The sequence below is a fragment of the Sminthopsis crassicaudata genome, chromosome 1, assembly GCF_048593235.1.
Source record: "Sminthopsis crassicaudata isolate SCR6 chromosome 1, ASM4859323v1, whole genome shotgun sequence".
In the NCBI taxonomy this organism is placed as follows: domain Eukaryota; kingdom Metazoa; phylum Chordata; class Mammalia; order Dasyuromorphia; family Dasyuridae; genus Sminthopsis; species Sminthopsis crassicaudata.
This window is the reverse complement of record NC_133617.1, coordinates 328,518,720-328,538,525: the sequence shown is the minus strand read 5'-3', so window position 1 is coordinate 328,538,525 and position 19,806 is coordinate 328,518,720. Positions and strand designations below refer to the sequence as shown.

The following is a 19,806-nucleotide window of genomic DNA, read 5'->3' as shown; positions in this document are numbered from 1 at the left end:
ATTTCCAGTTTTCCCAATGGTTTTTTTCAAATAGTGAATTTTTATCCAAATGTTGGTATCTTTGGGTTTGTCAAACACTAGATTGCTATAGATGTACCCTTTTTTTGTCCTTTGTACCTAATCTGTTCCACTGATCGACTGGTCTATTTCTTAGCCAATACCAAATGGTTTTGGTGACTGCTGCTATATAATACAGCTTTAGATCAGGTACACCTAGACCACCTTCATCTGACTTTTTTTTTCATTAGTTCCCTTGCAATTATTGACCTTTTATTCTTCGATATGAATTTTATTGTTATTTTTTTCTAGATCATTAAAATAGTTTCTTGGGAGTCTGATTGGTATAGCACTAAATAAATAGATTAGTTTGGGAAGTATTGTCATCTTTATTATATTCGCTTGGCCTATCCAAGAGCACTGAATGTCTTTCCAATTATTTAAATCTGACTTTATTTTTGAGGCAAGTGTTTCATAATTTTGCTCATATAATTCCTGACTTTTCTTTGGTAGATGGATTCCCAAATATTTTATACTCTCAACATTTGTTTGGAATGGAATTTCTCTTTGTATCTCTTGCTGTTGCATTTTGTTGGAGATGTATAAAAATGCTGAGGATTTATGTGGATTTATTTTGTATCCAGCAACTTTGCTAAAGTTGTGAATTATTTCTAATAACTTTTTATTCGAATCTCTGGGGTTTTCTAAATATACCATCATATCATCTGCAAAGAGTGACAGTTTGATTTCCTCATTACTTACTCTTATTCCTTTAATCTCTTTCTCGACTCTTATTGCCGAGGCTAACATTTCTAATACAATATAATGGTGATAGTGGGCAATCTTGTTTCACTCCTGATCTTACTGGGAAAGGTTCCAGTTTATCCCCATTACATATGATGCTTACGGATGATTTTAAATAGATGCTACTGATTATTTTAAGGAAAAGGCCATTTATTTCTATACTCTCAAGTGTTTTTAATAGCAATGGATATTGGATTTTATCAAATGCTTTTTCTGCATCTATTGAGATAATCATATGGTTTTTGTTAATTTGGTTATTAATATGGTAAATTATACTAATAGTTTTCCTAATATTAAATCAGCCCTGCATTCCTGGTATAAATCCTATTTGATCATGGTATATTATCCTGGGGTTGATTTTCTGTAGTCTTTTTGTTAATATCTTATTTAAGATTTTAGCATCAATATTCATTAGTGAGATTGGTCTATAATTTTCGTTCTCTGTTTTCTTCCTACCTGAAGAAGAGGATTGGGGGAGAAAAAGGTACGTGACACAGTTATGTCTATGTCTTAAAAGGAATTTAGTAGGAGTCTTTCATTCCCTATTTTTTCAGATAGTTTATATAGCATTGGAGTTAATTGTTCTTTAAATGTTTGGTAGAATTCACATGTAAATCCATCTGGTCCTGGGGATTTTTTTTTTTAGGGAGTTGATTAATAGCTTGTTCTATTTCTTTTTCTGAAATGGGATTATTTAAGCAATTTACTTCCTCTGTTAATCTGGGAAGCCTATATTTTTGGAAGTAGTCATCCATTTCACTTAGGTTATCAAATTTATTGGCATAAAGTTGGGCAAAGTAACTCCGTATTATTGCTCTAATTTCCTCTTCATTGGTGGAACGTCCCCCCTTTTCATTTTTAAGACTAACAATTTGATTTTCCTCTTTCCTTTTTCTAATCAGATTTACCAAAAGTTTATCTATTTTATTTTTTTTTTCATAAAACCACTCTTAGTTTTATTTATTAATTCAATAGTTTTTTTTGCTTTCAATATTATTAATTTCTCCTTTTAATTTTAAAATTTCAAGTTTAGTATTTGATTGGGGGTTTTAAATTTGGTCTTTTTCTAGCTTTTTAAGTTGCAAGCCCAATTCATTGATCTTCTCTTTCTCTATTTTATTCAAGTAAGCCTCTAAAGATATAAAATTTCCCCTTATTACCACTTTGATTGCATCCACAAATTTTGGTATGATGTCTCCTTGTTGTCATTATCTTGAGTGAAATTATTAATTGTGTCTATAATTTGCTGTTTCACCCAACCATTCTTTAAGATGAGATTATTTAGTTTCCAATTACTTTTTGGCCTATTTACCCCTAACTTTTTGTTGAATGTAGTTTTTATTGCATCGTGATCTGAAAAGAAAGCATTCACTATTTCTGCCTTCCTGCATTTAATTTTGAGATCTTTATGTCTTAATATATGGTCAATTTTTGTATAGGTTCCATGAACTGCTGAGAAGAAAGTGTATTCTTTTCTGTCACTATTCAGTTTTCTCCAAAGAGCTATCATATCTAATTTTTCTAATATTCTATTTATCTAATTTCTTTCTTACTTGTTTTGTGGTTTGATTTATCTAATTCTGAGAGGGCAAGGTTGAGATCTCCCACTATTATAGTTTTGCTGTCTATTTCTTCTTGCAACTCTTTTAACTTCTCCTTTAGGAAGTTAGATGCCATACCATTTGGTGCATATATGTTTACTATTGATATTGCTTCATTGTCTATGCTACCCTTTAGCAAGATATAATTTTCTTCCTTATCGCTTTAATTAGATCAATTTTTGCTTTTGCTTGATTTGAGATAAGGATGGCTATCCCTGCTTTTTTTAAGTCACCTGAAGCATAATAGATTCTGCTCCAACCTTTTACCTTTATTCTGTATCTCCCTGCTTTAAATGTATGTGTTTCCTGTAAACAACATATTATAGGGTTCTGACTTTTGATCCAGTGTGCTATCTGCCTCCACTTTATGGGAGAATTCATCCCATTAAGGTTAAATTACTAATTATGTGTTTCCTGCCATCTTATTTATAATCCTGCCCAGATTATGCTTTTCTTTTTCTTGCCCCCCCCTTACCTCCTTTCCTAGTATTAAATGTTGTGACTGCATTAGTACCCTGGATATCTTAGAATCATCCAGAATCAGGATAAGCAAAAGTCTTTATTCTTGGTCTTTTGGGATCCCAGTCAGGGGATTAGATTTAGGAATCTCCACACCTTCTTTCTTTCTCTCTCCACTGCCAAAGAATGATCCTGCTTGTCCTATCCCACCCTCTGATCTCCCTCACCCTTCTCTGTCCACACCCACAGATGGAGCCAGCACAGAATAATTGAGCAGGGTCATCTTCCAAGCATATGTTAATAGAGTATTGTTCAATTGGTAATTAGCATCTAGTGCTCAGTTATCTCCCTTAAGTGCATCTGCTCAGTTCTAGCCCTTTACATCTCCTGCTTTCTTTTGTTTTAGAACACAGGTGGTCATGCCATCCCTGACTTCTCAGGAAGGGAGATGAAAGCACTAAAAAGGAGATAATCACGCCCTTCCTGATATCTCAGGAAGGGAGATGAAAAGCACCAAAGGGAAGCGGGGATTACTAGTGGGTTTCTAGGCTGAAGGGTCTTGTTAGAGACAGGTATGCACAAACCCATAAGCATGGGAGGTATCATACAAGCACATAGCAATAATGCACAGACTATTAGTAATGACTCTCCCCACAGCCAGTGCAGGCTCGCTGTGGTGTATCAAACATGAATTGTACATGCAAGTTGTGATATTGATGAGAGTTAGGAAAAGGGGAACCCCTTTTGGTTTGGTGCAAGGAGAGTCTCCTATAAAGGAATTTACAGGCCCGAAAACCTAGATTGACAGAAAATGGTTTATTGTAGGAGTTTGGGAGTAAGATTAAAAGGTAGGAAAACACTAGAGCCAGGGTGGCTCCGGTGGGCAGAAATCCTTGACATGACCAGCGTAAGGATGCCATGTTTGGGACCTCTGCAAAGAATGGACTCCAGTATGGCTCTTTTTATAATAGGGGGGCTTTGGACAATCTTAATGGGCCCATGGGTGGAGTCCCAGGCTGGCCTCCAGCCTGAGCTTCGGTCAGGGTTAGAATTTGAATAGAATTCAATGGGTCCTTATATAAAGAAGAAGCTATTTGTCGGGGTTGGGGAAACCTGAGCAGATAGTAGGGGGCTGGGAAAGCCTAAGGTAGCTCAGATCCGGTGGGGGCTGGGAAAGGGTCTGCTCTGTCTCTCTCCGATGGACAAGGCTAATACGGCTCATCGGCACCCATCTGATTCCTTCTCCCTCTATAGAGATACAATCAAACCCTCTCCCTCAAGCAGTTAGCCATCTTATTTACCCTAAGTTATGCTTTTCTCATTTCTTTCCCCCCTTTCCTCCTCAGTATTTTGCTGCTGACCACCACCTCCCTTAAATAGCCCTCCTCCTTTATAGCCTCTCCCTCTTTCTTATATATTTCCCTTACTAATTCTGTTTTTCCTTTTATCAGCCTCCCCTTTTCCTTCCCCCTTTCCTTTCCCACTTTCCTTGAAAGTGAGACAAGTTTCTCTGCAATACCAAATATGTTTAATATTCTCTCTTTGAGCCAACTCTGATGAGAGTAAGATTCACACAATGTTCATTCCCGTCTTTACTTTCCCTCACTTATAATAGGTCTTCTTTGCCTCTTCAGGAGATGTAAATTCCCTTATTTTACCTCCATTTTCCTCTTTTTCCATTACTATCCCCTTTCCAGCTCTAATTTCTTTTTTTATATTATCACAGTAAAATGAAATTATACCTGCACTCTCTATTTTGGGGATCAAATTTTTTGTTCAGCTCTTGTCTTTTTATCAGAAATAAATGAAATTCACTTTTGTCAGTTCTTCTCTGAAAATTTTCTTCAGTTTTCTTTTGTAGCTTCTTTTGTATTTGGCCAATTGAATTTTTAAATGAGTTGTTTGGTTCTATATATCTTTTTTCCATTTCACAAGTTCTGTTTTTGAAGTTGTTGTTTTCTTTTTCCATTTTGTGAAATCTGTTTTGTAAGGAGTTATATGCTTTTTTCCATTTCACTAAATCTATTTTGTGAGAAGTTGTTTTCACTAAATCTACTTTGTGAGAAGTTTTCTTCAGATAATTTCTATTTACTTTTCCAAACTCTCTTGCAAAGTTCTCTTTCCTTTCCTTATTTTTCTTCTAACTTTCTCGAGATCCTTTTGGAAGAATTCAAAAAGGATCCTTGTGAGATGGGGACCAATTCATATCACTCTTTGGGCTTCATCTGGAGATAATCTGCTTTTGCTGTCCTCTGGGTTTGAAATCTGTTCTTCTCTTTCTTCATAAAAACAAAAAACAAAAACAAAAAATACTATCTATGGTCAGAGTTCTTTTTATTTTTTTGCTCATTTTTGTTTTTTTAAGTTGAAGTCAGCTTTTAGGGCAAAGGAGAGATTGAATAAAGCTTCCTCTACAGGTGATAGTGGCTGCACTGGATCAGTGCTGACTAACTTCCAGTACTGGGTGAGTGTGGCCAGGTCTCCACATTCTGGGATTTAGGCACTCACTATTTGCCCTTTATATTTGTATTGTATATTTGTATGAATAATCTGCTGATCTACTAGCTTGCAACCAGGACAGAGTAGCCAACACTAATGTAGGTTCCTTCCACTCAGCATGAGATGTGCCTGATTGAAACAGACCTTTTCTGAAGATCTTCCAAATCATCTTCTGCTGGAAATTTGTTACACTCCAAATATTTGTGGGTTCTGTCACTCCAAAATCAGTCCAGAGGCTAAATTTGCTATTAATTTGAGGGCTATGGGGACAACTCAGGAAAAAACGTTACCTTTATGCCATCTTGGCTATGCTCCTCTCTACATAAGTTTTTATCAGTGATAAAGTTGTAAAATATTTCTTTCCTTAGTGAGGGCATTAGTACCAGGTGCTTTTAAAAATATTGAATGACATTGTCTCACTTGTGGCAATTATAATTGAAATTTTTGTCTATGTCTATTGCATGCACATAAATAGTATAAACAAAGTCTTATTAATGTAAAGTGATAGCATTAAGTTTCCAGTCCTCATGGTCAGAATGATTTTACCTTGTTGCTTGACTTTTCACATTTGCCTCTTAATTTAAAAAAAAAAAAAAAGTTTGATATTTTAATCTGATACTCATACTCCTCCTGTCTTTAGAATGAGCCTATCTTATGATAAAGAAAAAAAATAAAACCCAGGACACAATCCATGTGTGTCAGGGTAAAATTATTCTGGTTTAATGGTCCCTCATTCATTTGGGAAGAGGAGAGAGAAATATGTTTTATTATCTGTTCTCCAGGACTTTCTTTTAGTAGTATTTTCTTTTGCATTGTTATTTTAATTGTTAGTAATTAATAGATACTGTTCTCTCTCTTTTTGGGAGGGGAAAAGAATATGGTGATAATAATAGCATCCCACAGGATTGTTGTGAGGATCAAACAGGATAACATGTAAAGAAAGCACTTTGCAAACACTAAAGCACTATATAAATGCTGCTATGAAGACTTCCCTTAGGAAAATGGTAGATAAGAACAATTTGTTCCAATGGTCATGAAGGTGGCTAAAGCAGACACTATGGAGCTCTTAGAGTTCAGTCAGACATTGAAGATGCCAAGGTCATCTGCATCCTAAGCCACTGCTGGGTGTCTTGACTTTTGCCTTGCCATTGGGCTTCAGTGACTATGGAAGAAAGGGAGAGACTGGTGACTTTGTGTTACTTGACTCACAAGTGAATTTGATTTAAGTGAGGCAAAGATATCACCTTGCTATGTCTTTAGTCTTCTTCAGAAATGAAGGACAAACTCAAATATAACTGCTGCTATTATCACCATTGTCAATTAATCAGTTATTAGTCAGGGGAAGTGTCTCACACTCTTTCAAAGATCATTAACTCAGTACTTACTCCATTTGTTACAGTTGGTGATAATGTAAGTCACCTGTGCCTGGTGATATGAACTTGAGAGCACCTAGATTCCTATTTTTAAAGCCTTTTTTTTTTCCTCCCTTGTTCTTCCTAGCAGTGGGGTCTAGAGTATTGAGATCTAGCTTTGGAGCCAGGAAGACCCAGCTTCAAATTCTGCTTATGACCTTGGACAAATACTTCTAAGAGCCCATCTGTAGAATTATCAGTTGCAGGGAAGGTGCCACCCTGCATAGGTGAGAGTTTGACGATTTGTGAAGTCTCACATTTGTTATCATCTGTAGTAGAATTTTTTCTTTGGCAGAATAAACAGATGAGAAATAAAGTTAAGTTCCCTCTTCTTTGTATCCCATCCTTTTTTATTCCACTGCCCATATAGCTGCTTTTAAAAAGCTCTTTTGGAATATTCATAGCATCTCCTTCTCAGGACAAAAAAAAAAAAATGGAAATTGAGGTGATGCCCATCAATAGGGATTGATTCAATAAACTGGTAATGTTTGTTTTGCAATATTAGTGTTCTGTGGGTAATGATGAACAGAACGCTCTAAGAGGGAAAAAAACCTGGAAAGTCCACCATGAATTCGAACAAAGTGAAATGTACTGTGTACAAAATAATAGTATACAAAGTAATAGCAATGTTCTGGGATAACTAGTTGTAAATGACTTTCCTATTCTCAGTAATACAATCATCCACAACTACTTTGAAGGACTTATGATGAAAAATCCTATCCATACCTAGAGAAGGAATACATATTGTCTGAATACATATTGAAGTATTCTCTGTTTTCTATTTCTTTCTTTTTAACTTAATTTTTCTTGAGGGTTTTTTATTTTCATTAGGGTGGGAGATCTGTGTTTTCTTTCACAACTTGACTTTTATGGAAATGTTTTGCATAACTTCACATATGGTTTCTTAATTGTGGGTGGGGATAAGGGAATGAACTCAGAATTAAAAATTTTTTAAAAAACAAATGTAAAAGAAATTTGTTTTGAATGTAACTGGGGAAAAATATTAAATAAATTAAAATTAAATTGAAAAGCCCTTTTTGTTATTCCTAGCATTACTTTTAGCCTATAATACATTCTGAGTTCTAGTGTTTCTAATACCTAGAATTCTGTCTTGCTTTCATACTTACCCTGGATTTTGTCCTTGCCTATAAAATTTAATTCTTTTGCACATATTTAACCTGTTATCAGAATGCTTGCTATCTTGGGGAGGGCAGTGGTAAAGTAGGGAGGGAGAAAAATCTGGAACACAAGTCTTACAAAAATGAATGTTGAAAACTATCTTTACACATATTTAGAAAATAAAATACTATTCAAAATTTAAAAGGAAAAAAAAAGAAAAAAATTTTTAATTCCTATCTTTGCTTATTTCCTCAGATTTTTTTTAAAAATAAGATCTTATCTATCCTTTCTCTATATTCTTTTAAAATCCTTTCTTGCTTACCCAAACCAGGTATATATCAGACAGTGCTCATTTTCCTGTAATCTGTCACAGATTCCTAGATGGAATGGCCCTCCTTTTCTAAAGCTCCTATTTTTCCTAGTCTAGCAACAAGTTCCTCTTTGTCAAAATTATGTCCTAAATGGCAATTCCCTAATCACTTTCCTTTCTTTTTAAATAATGAAATGGTCTTAAGAAATTCTTAATTGCTTTGCTTTTGCCAAAGAGAAAGAACTGCAGTAGGTATGTAAAAATAATTCCCTCTGATCACTGTTATTCCTCTGTGTTAGATGTATCAACTTCATTTTGTATGATGTATACAGTATCTCTTCGTATATTCATATATGTGTCAAGATTCTATTGGGAAGAAGGTAAACAGGTATTGATAAAGATTAATTAACTCCTGACTTAGCATAAGTAGGACTTTAAAATCTTTAATGTACTTTTGATTGTATACCTTTTTGGAACCTGTTGTCTTTTAAGAATCGGCCTTATTGATTCCCTGAATTCCTTACCTTGCCTTCTCAAACTCCTTTTGTCCTAACCTTGGTTCTAATTTGTTGCTGTGGCTTCTTCATTGATATTATTATACTTTAATCACTGTGTTTCAGGCCCTGACCTTATAATTTGACCTTGTTTAACTCCATGACTTGAAAATTTGGTTTGTCATTTTTGACCCTTAGATTGACTTTGATTAACTTAAAATAGTGGTTCTAATAGAGCCAGACCATGTCTATGCTTTCTGTCTCCAACATCTAGGATGGTATTCTCCACACATTAATAAATAGATATTCTTTTAATTGAACAGAAAGGAGTCACATCTCTTCCCCTGACAGTGGATATCTATTTGGGGCACATAAATGGATATTGCAGCATACACCTACCTAACTTATATTCTCTTACATGTTCAGTGTGGATGGGGCTTACAATATGGTATTCTTGTGGTAATGGAGATGATATAAAACTAAAGTGAAGAAAAATATTTACTTTTATTGTCTTTTTTTTCTGTTCATTTTAACTGACATTTAAATATTCTTATTGGCAGAGCGTTATACTAAATGTTAGAGAGATACAACATTTAGACACAATTCTTTATCTAATGGAAGTTATAGAGATAATGGGTAATGGAGTAAGATGTAAAAATAGGTAACTGATAGACAATAATGCATATAACAATGCATAACATATATGAGTACATTATATTAATAATACTATATGAATTCAAAGGAAGGAAGGGGTATTATTTATTTCTCTACCTTTTGATTGATATTTTTTCTGAGGTTATCAAGGTTTTCTTGCTAAATTCAGTGGTCTTTTCTCAGTTCTCATCATTCTTGATCTCCATTTGATACATCGCCCTTTGTTTCTGTTCATTTTTTGTGTCATTGCTATGTCATGCCTGTATTGCCCCCATGTGTGGGGTCTTATTTAGGACTCTATTCTAAAATGTCTCTCTCCCCCTCTTTCTCCTTTTCTCTCTCTCCCTTTCCCTTTTTTTCTCTTCCCTCCACCCCCTTTTCCTCCTGCCCAGAAGATTGCCTCCTCTATTCAACTTCCTTTCTCTAATCTTCTCTCTATATACCTTTCTGGCCACCAACACAACCTAGTTCTCCCATTCCTTAAAAAACTCCTTCACTAGAGCCTGTTACTGGCTGCCATCCTATATCTCTTTTCCCTTTCTTAAGAAGTACATTTAGGTAAACTGTTCAGTGCTTCACTTTTCTACCTCCTAAATTGGACATTCAAATAAATATATGATTGGCTATTGGTAACACTCAAAAGTGACCAGAGTAAAATATAGATGGGAAATATTTAATGAAATAAATTAAAATACGATAGTAGTAAAATACAATAAAGCCTAATAATGTTAATATATAGTTTTCTAAGTTATTATGCTACACACAGGGATTCCTATTTTTTTTTTTTTAATTTGATACCACTTTTCTAAACTCTCCACAGCCTGACTTCCTACCATATTTTTCAGTTAAAATTTCCTTCTCCAAAGTTACAATGATTTCTTAATTACCAAATTTAATGGCCTTTTGTCTTCCAATTGTTGGCTTTCATTTCTACTTCATAGTATTTGACACAGTTGAGTATGTTGGTTTTCTTGTGATACTGCTTTGGTTCTCTTCCTAATTAATCAGTCCTTTTCTGTTTCCTTTGCTGGATATTTAGCCATATCATGCCTACTAACTGATGGGCATGCCCCAAAACATCTGTGTTGATCCCTCTTTTTTCTCTTCTATTTTCTCACTAGGTGAGCTTATCAGCTCCCATGAGTTAAGTAATTTTTGTTTATGCATCTGATTCAAAGATGTGTGTGTACGTATATACCCAGCCCTAGGTTCTTTCCCAATCTTGAGCTAAAATTTCTTTATCAAATGTCCTATTGGATATTTTATATTGGGTGTTGCATAAGCATTTCAAGTACAGCAGGTCTCTAAGTGAACTTAATATCTTTTCCCCAAAACCTATTCCAAATTGTCCAATTCCTGTTTGAGGATGTATCTTTTCAGTCTCAAAACCATAACTTTCATTCTATACATCCAGATTCTTACTATTTCCATCCTTACAACCTCTCTCTTCCTTCCCTTCATACAGACCTAATCCTAGGTCTGTACCCTATCTTAGTACTTCTCATCTATATACTGCAATAGCCTTCTAATTAATCACCCATTAGTAAAGGTTTCACTTTTTTTGGGATAATGGGGAGCCATGTATCTTTTTTGCACTTTTTCTGATATCATGTTAACTTTTTTAAGCAATAGAATTATGTGTTTCATTTACTATTCCTTGTTTACTCATTGCTTTGAGGTTTATATTCAACTTCAGATTCAGAATCTGTGCCTAGTTTAATAGGTACATCCTCAAAGATTTTTATTCATTTATTTAACTTGTGATTTCATATTGTTGCCACTTGATGGCTATAGCAGTTCAGTATTTAAGACCTAAAATGAAAATGAATAAGATTTTTTGTGATAAAACTATTAAAACATTATTAATATAAAAAATATAGAGGCAGAAGTCTACCTAATATAATAAATTGATTCTTTTGGTCTTAAACTCTATTATGCATTTCTATGACTTAAATGTTTAATTTTTTTTAATGAAATGGAAAACTTGGATTTTTTTCTTTTCTTAATGATCACTGTTTTAATAGAATGCTTTTTTTCTGCTGGGCATTTCAAAAAACACATGTATTTATTTTGTTTGGCTTATATGTGATTATTTTGGAAAGGATTGAAATGTCATTAACATCCTTGTGTTTTGCTTTTATGGACATATTAAATCTCTTTAACAGTGTTACATACTAAAAAAGGTGAAAGTGGAATATAATGTTAAAAATTGGATCTAGAAAGATTTAAATGAATTCTTCAAAAACTAAAAAGTGGGGGGTTCTCAATTTATAAGTAAATGTTGCACATTTTTTAGAAATAGCTGGTGGTGCAGTGAATAGAGTACTGAACCTGGAATCAGGAAGGGCAGAATTCAGATCTGGCCTTCAATGTTTACTTAGCTCTGTGACTTTGGACAAGTTACTCCCATCTCCCTAAGTCTTCGTTTCCTGAGCTGTGAACTGGAGATAATAATAGTATATATACCCTGTGAGATTGTTGTGAGGGTCAAATGAGATAATATTTGTAAGAATGTTTAACCCAGTGTCTGGTAATATATGAATGCTCATTACAAAGTTTATTTTCTATGTTTTGTGGCTTCGAATTAACACATTACCCCCCCTCTCCCTCCCAGCGACATGATTTTTCACTGAAAATCCCTAGGGCTTCTGGCATATCCTCAGTTCTCTTGCTACCAGGAGTTTGGTTCAGCAAACTTTATTTCACTGATTGGTGAGAAGAAGGGGGGAAAATGCAAGTGATGACATACTTTAATTATTTAGCCATTGGACATCTTTTTTTTTATTCCATGTGCCATTTTTTTGTATTATGTGTGTATTTTCATAGTATCATTTTATCCCTTGTTTTTATCAATTATCAAACATGAATTAAAGTGCTTATTATGTGTCAGACATTTTGCAAAGTTCTCTGGATATAGAGAAAAGCAGAGTAAATCCTGCCCAAGAGTCTAATATAATATTTAATGAGGGAGACAGCATATACTCAAATAGGTATAACAAATAAAATATATACAAACTTTGTTTAAGGTCCAACTTCTCTGTGAAATCTTTCTTGACCTTCTCTCCTAATATATTTCCATTGTATTTACTTTGTATGCATTTTATTTATATTCACATATTTATGTGTGTTATCTCTTCGTATAGAATATAAGTTCTGTTGTGGGCAGAGACTGTATGGTTTTTGTCTCTATATCTCTAATACTCTTAATACAGTGCCTGGAACATAGTAGATGCTTTTAAAATTAATAGATTGAATGATGTAATAGATTCATAGATACATTATTTCAAGGGACTAAGATATTGAAGACCTGAGCATGTTTTTTTTTTTTAACTATATTTTTCTTTCCTTTTTTTTTTTAATTAATTTTATAATTATAACATTTTTTTACATTATCCCTTGTACTCCCTTCTGTTCTGAATTTTCCCCTACTTCCCTCCACCCCCTCCTCTAGATGGCAGGCATTCCCATACATATTCCCGAGCATGTTAATATAATACAGCAAAATAATTTTTCCAGTTAGGAAGAAAAAATAGAATTTCTTGGTTAGAAATAGTACATTTTTTTTCTCCATAAGCAAGAGGCTCATTTTTAATAATGTAACATTACACATATCCTGAAGCACCTGCCATTAATATTCTATCTACCTCCATCCCTGTATCACTAAACCTTTATAAAGGCACCTCACTGAAGGAGAGAATGTTGGCCCCAGACTGGCTTTTTCCGGCCAGTTGCAATTAAGTATCCCAAATGATTATTAGAATAGTCATATAGGATTTCATATTTGCATCTCATCTGAAACTTCTGTAATATTCCCTCCCCAAATTTTAGTTCAAGGAAGAAAGGGTGGAATATGGTGGCATACGAGATGTAGGTATTCCTTGCTGAATTTGAATTTATTGAAGAGATCAAGAAAATATTATGAATTTTTTCTTTTTGTGGTAGATAGTTATGAACCTTTGTGAATATTAACACCTTTATTTTTCTGTTTTCTTGATGCTATAGTTGCCAGAGGAACTAATAAGCAGATATAACTGGATCAAGCAGTGGAAGCTTGGATTGAAATTTGATGGGAAGGGAGAGGATCTGGGAGATAAAATCAAAGAATCCTTATCTCTACTAAGGAAGAAGGTTTGAAACATATTTTCATCATTTAGTTTTATGAATTTTTTCCATTTAGTTATCTCATAAGTCTTTCATTTCTTTTTTTCTATCTGGTAGCTATAAAAACAAAACATAGGTATTACTTGGAAAATGTTTTAGTAGTCCAAGAATCAGCAAATTATTTTACACGAATTCAGAAAGTTTCCTTTAAACTGTTTATAAAATTAAGAGATGCAATTTAAGACCAAATGGCATATATAGTGCCCTGCTAATTGTAAAATGGATTATTTATAAGACAAAGGAAAGTTCAAAAGGAAATTTGGGAAAACCTATAATCATTATTTCATCAGCCTGCTCTACTGGCCAGTCTTTCCAAATGAAATGAAGTAAAAAACAAACTTCATATATCTGGGGAGTTATTTGGTATTACATTAAGATTTTAAGTTTCTTTTGAGTGAAAATTCCATTTCCATTTTCTAACATTTGCTTATTATAGAATATCTGGCAACTTGTCCTTTGAAAAACATTTTAAGTTTTATTGAACTTATGAAATTGAATTAGAATACAAATGTGCTAGACCTTTAAGAATCACAGGTTGAGAAAAGCATCATGAATGGTTGGATTGTAATTTTTACCATTAGAAGAAATTAATAATATCTATAAGTCTATTGAATTGAAGGATGGAATTTAGTTGAATTTATGGAATTATAAAGCTTGACTTTCTAAAGTTTGCTTAGTTTCTAAATAACTTCCATTATCTACCATGTTTGCTTTATTTCGTCAGAGAATACTATTAAATCTTTGATCATGAGGTTGCTTTCTTTTAAGCAACATTAATATTGATATATCAACAAATAAGCTGTTTTAGGCTTGCTGTGGGGCTGGAGGAGTGGAAAAGGGCCCTATACTAGGTACTGAGGAATACACAATAAAGTTGAATACATGATCTTTATCTTCTAAGTTCTTAAAGCTTTATTTGCATAGATTAAACATAAGTATAAATTCTTCTCTTGTCTCTTCCTGTTTTGATTGCCATTTTCCTAGCATGCAGTTCTGACTGTGTCACCCTCTATTGTAGGGGTTCTTTTCTCTTTTTGTGTCATGGATTCCATTAATAGTCTGGTAAGGTGTCCAAATCCCTTTTCAAATTAATGTTTTTCAGTGCATAAAATAAAATATGTAAGATTACAAAGGAAACTGATTATATTGAAATATGCAACAAAATATTAAAAATAAAAGTTCATGAGCCATAGATTTAGAACCCTTCCTCTTTTGCCTCTAGAATAAAATATTAACTCTTATTAATGTTTAAAGCCCTTCACAACTTGGCCCCCAAGTTTCCTTTCTAGACTTTGTTTATATTAATTCCCTTCCCATTTTTCATAATCAAACAGATTGGTTTTATTCTACATACCTTTATCCCTGGTAATCCCTATTTTTCTTCAAGATTCAACTCAATGCTACTTTATTTATACACAGGGCCCTTGTTCACAGCAGTTGTTAATACCTTCCTGCCCAATGTTACCTTGTATCTGTTTTGCATAAATGTACACAAATATGTGCATTGTGCATTCATGTGCATTTTTGCATGTTATTTTCCTGGTTCTATTATAAGGTCCTTGATTATCAGAACAGGGTTTGTTTGTTTTTGTTTTAGAGATTAGCAAAGTTCCTTCACAACATAGCAAGCCCTTAATAAATGCTTATTTATATATCAATATACATATATATTTATTTACACAAAAGTATATAGTGTATATATTATGTATTGTATTATATCGTTTCTTTCTTTCTTCCTTTTTTTTTTTTTTTTTTCCTGAGGCAATTGGGATTAAGTGACTTGCTCAGGGTCACACAGTTAGGAAGTATTAAGAGTCTTGAGGCCAGATTTGAACTCAGGTCCTCCTGATTTCAGGGTTGGTGCTTGATCCACCTAGCTGTCGGCATATTATATCAATTCACAAATTGCAGCTTTTCTCTGATATTAAGGGAGGGAAAAGAGTGGGTTATATTTTTGCATGCTGGAAGGAGACAAATTTCCATAAAACATGGAGATATTATCTGACAGATATAAGTAGTAGAAGAGTTTGAGGATAGTACCCATTGTGCCGTTCATGTGTGAAACTTCCATTTTATATGGTCTGTGGAATTTGTTTTTACTTCCTGTCTCCTCAACCCTTTTTAGCTTTTGTGAACTTGATATTTGTTTCTTGGAATTGCTTACTGTAAGTAAACTTTTGTTCCTTATGAATGACTTAAGTTTTCAATTTGTAGAATGTACTAATTTGTTTGTTTTGAACCAAATGAAAAATTGGCATCACCTGATTGAAGAAGAACCTGCTGGTCCTGCCTTTGGTACATATTTATTCTGTGGCTCAGTCATTTAATATGTGTCTCAGGCTACAGAGCAGTTATTGATACAAAAGGTGTCCTCTCCAAGGAGTTCCCTATCACAATGGAATTATAGATCCAGACCAATGTAAACATTCCTTGAACCAAATGAGATCTGTCCATCAATCCTACCCTCCTACCTATATATGTAACCTTGGTCAGAAATACATAGTTAAATAACATGAAGTGTCTGTTTTCTCTTATACTTAATAATTCCTCCATTGAACGTGACCTTGGCTTTTCAAAATCTGCTGACCGAGCCTAAGCTCCAGCAGACTCCTACAGTTTAAAAAGACTTTGAGCATGGACCTAGTAACATATTGCATGTTTATTATCTATGGACCAGCCAATTAAAAAAAAAATCATTTAATTATTCTTTTATTTTGTCTACAGTTACATGGTAAACAAAAATTGTTAACATTTATTTTTTAAAAATTGAATTCCAAATTATCTCCCTTCCTTCCTCTACCTCCTAGAGAAGGCAGGCAGTTTGTTATAGATTATACATGTGTAGTCATGCAAAGTATTTCTATATTAGCCATTAGCCAAGCTCTTAAATGTATTTGTAAGGTAGGGAATAGAGGAATAGAAATGAACCTGTTACTGGCTAAAGAATAGAATTACTGTCAGAGAGATGGGAAACCAATTTTATGATATCCTCTTACTATTATATTCATTTAATTTTAAATATGCTTTTTTTTTGAGACAAATACTTGTCAAAGTCTTTTTCTAACAGCAGATGTGCATACATCTTACTTTTTCACTGATTGAAGCATATTAATCCAAAGAAATATTTTTATTTATTCAAAAGTTCAAAGGAACAAGTCTTGAATTTTATCTAGTACCTAGTGGAATGCCTTGTGTATAGTAAGTGTTCAATAAAGATTTAGTTTATTGTTTTGATTGTTTGTCTAATTCATACTTAATCAAAGGCCAGAAAATTAAAATGAAAAATTACTTTTGGAAAGACAAAGACCCTTTAATCCTTCTTTGCTTAAATATGCAAGTCACTAGTATTTCAGGGTCTGTTTTTATTTCTGAGCTCTGAATCCTCTCTTAGCTTTCTTGAGGATGCTCCTAGCTATATCTAGCAAGTGCTCTCTATCTCTGTTTGCTTTGTAAATATTCGTAGTACTGGTTCAGTCTTGTTGAATTAGAAGGAAAGGAGATAAAAAAGAAAGGAAAAGTGGGAAAGAAAAATTTCTTAAGTACCTACTATGTGTTAAGCATTGTGATGAGCTTTTTACAAATAATATCTAATTTGGTCTTCACAACTATTTTACAGTTGAGGAATCTGGAACACATAGACTAAATGATACTTGTTCAAGGTCATATAAGCTTATAAAGGTCTGAGCCAGATTTGAGCTCTCTGGTCTTCCTGACTCTAGACTCAGAGCTCCACCTAGCTGTCTCAGTGATTCTGAGCAGTATTACTTCCACTCCCTTAGCTTGCTACTATTTCCTCTCATTAATCTCCTGTTTAAACCAAATGCAACATCTGGCATTTGGAATTTTTCAGTCTGAATATCAGCTCTAGTTTTAATGCTGACTTGATGTTATGAACTTGTGGTGATATCCTTTTTTATCTGCATCTCATTTGTCACTTATTATCATCAGAATATGAGGATGATGATCCCATCCTCTCTCATGTTGAATGTTTGTAGTTTTCTGTGAAGTTTCTTGACTCACTTGTGATTATGTTGTCCTGTAGTGGGCAAGTTTGACTGCAATGAAAACTGCAGAAGAGAGGCAGGTGGCTTGTGATGAACTTTTCCGAAATGAAGAGGAAGAATATAGCCTCTATGAAGCTGTGAAATTTCTCATGCTGAGCAAGGCCATTCAACTATATGATGATAAAGAGAAGGGAAGGGAAGTACCCTTCTTCTCTGTGCTTCTGTTTGCTCGGGACACCTCAGGCGACCCTGCTCAGCTACTGAGAAATCACTTGAATCAAGTGGGTCATTCTGGTGGCCTGGAGCAGGTAAGCTGCGTCACCCTGGGAAATCTCAGACCATGGGCTTCTTAGTGTATTTCTAAAATCAATAGATTAGACAATGTCAGGTTGCAAATAAAAATTTAGCCCTTGAAATACATATCTTAATCTTAGCTTCTCTGGTCAAAATTGTTTTTAAGAACTGGGGCAATGTAATCTTAGATTATTTTGATTCTCTTCTGGTAGTGTTTCTCCCCCCTTCTTCCCCCCCTCCCCACTACCTTGCAGGCCACAAAAGCTTTTTATTGCTCTGCTAAGTTGGCTTTTTAAATTGGAAACCAAATACACATGTCCTTTTGCCAGATCTTTTGCCCTACAAACCATATCAGGATATGGCATAAACCATTGCTCATCAGCAAGCCTAAAAAGCTATCTTCTGTCATTCAGAAAAATAAGTTTGCAATACTGAGAAAATACAATTGTTTTAAAAAGTAGTCAGAGATCCCCAATAAAGTGATCTTTAGTTTAAACATATAATCAAACCCATTGAACTCCGCAAACCCATTGAAATGTATTTGGTTAGAAAAAAGTCTGAATGGCAGGATAGTGTTGGGCATTACAGTGGCTAGAGTGATTGGTGGTTTTCATGCTTCTGTTTCTTTCTTCAGCTCATTTTATAGATGAGAAACCGAGGCAAACAGGATTAAGTGATTTGCTCAGGATCACATAGGTAGGAAGTATCTGAGGCTAAATTTGAACTCAGGAAGATGAGTCTTCTTGACAACAATCCCCTGAATCACCTAGCTGCCCATGACATGATGACTATTCCTCTTTCTATAAACCCTGTCAGTGTTCACAGAGAACTGGTCCTGAAAAAAACTTGGAGGTTTTATATGTTCTCTTACTTTAGAAGTCAAACAAGGGAAATTATTGTAATAAGAAGATACACATAATAGTGTTGACCCAAGGGTTAGAATACCAGAAAGAATGACATACTCCCAAAATTTTCTTCTGTTATGTTTGAAATTTTTCACTTATTTTTGGTACCTCTGCCTGACATTTTACTAACTAGTTCATTTAAGTTTTATAAATATCCTCTTTTTTAAAAAATTCAGATACTGAAGACTCTTTATTCATCTATAAGTATCAATCAGATTTTTTTCCTCCTATAACAACAATGCTTTGGAAGGTAGGCTGGAGTCAGGGAACTTTTTTTTTTTTTTTTAAAGGAGGAAGCTTTTAAGTATTTTCTGAGGAGAGACGCTGTCATTAGAATTCTGACAGATTTTGAATGATTGACTCTTTTTTATTTAAATAATAATAGCTTTTTATTTTTCAAAATACATGCAAATATAGTTTTCAACATTAACCCTTGCAAAAAATCTTGTTTCAAGTTTTTCTCCTTCCCCCCTCCCTCCTCTAGACAGCAAGAAATGCAATATATGTTAAATATGTGCAATTCTTCTAAACATATTTCCACTTTTATCAAGTTGCACCAGAAAAATCAGATCAAAAAGGAAAAAAAAAATGAGAGAAGAAAAAGCAAGCAAACAAACAAACAACAACAAAGGTAAAAATACTATGTTGTTGGTTCACATTCAGTCCCCATGGTCTTCTCTCTGGATAAAGATGGCTCTCTCTATCATAAATCTATTGGGATTGCCATGAATCAGATTTAGCATTCACTCTTGCAAAAGTTTGTGTTCCAGTTTTTTTTCTCTCCCCCCCCAACAAGTAATCCAGTATAAATTAAACATATGCAGTTCTTCTAAACATATTTCCACATTTATGATCAACTCTTGATTGGCTAAGTTATTGTAACTTTGGACTCTGTCTTTGGTGCCACCGAATAGACAAAGGGAGCATAGATATGGAAGATAGTAAACATATGAGCATAAAGGGCTATATTCCAAAGCCAAATATAGCTATTTATAGATTATTTGGTGTTTTGGTTTTCTGTTTTCTTCATTTGTTTGAAATAATTGATCACTAAGCTTCAAGATTACATTCTATAAATTCACTATAAAAATAT

The 19,806-nt window shown here is 34.0% G+C and overlaps 1 protein-coding gene across 2 annotated transcripts in view; it reads left to right on the top strand.

The window, feature by feature from the left end:
* OTULIN (OTU deubiquitinase with linear linkage specificity) overlaps positions 1–19,806 on the top strand; it is a 66,408-nt gene that overhangs the window by 32,047 nt on the left and 14,555 nt on the right. For both annotated transcript variants that reach the window (XM_074279110.1, XM_074279111.1), the window contains exons 5-6: positions 13,352–13,477; positions 17,553–17,822. In XM_074279110.1, coding sequence (XP_074135211.1) covers positions 13,352–13,477; positions 17,553–17,822 — 396 coding nt within the window. The remainder of the gene's footprint in view (positions 1–13,351; positions 13,478–17,552; positions 17,823–19,806) is intronic.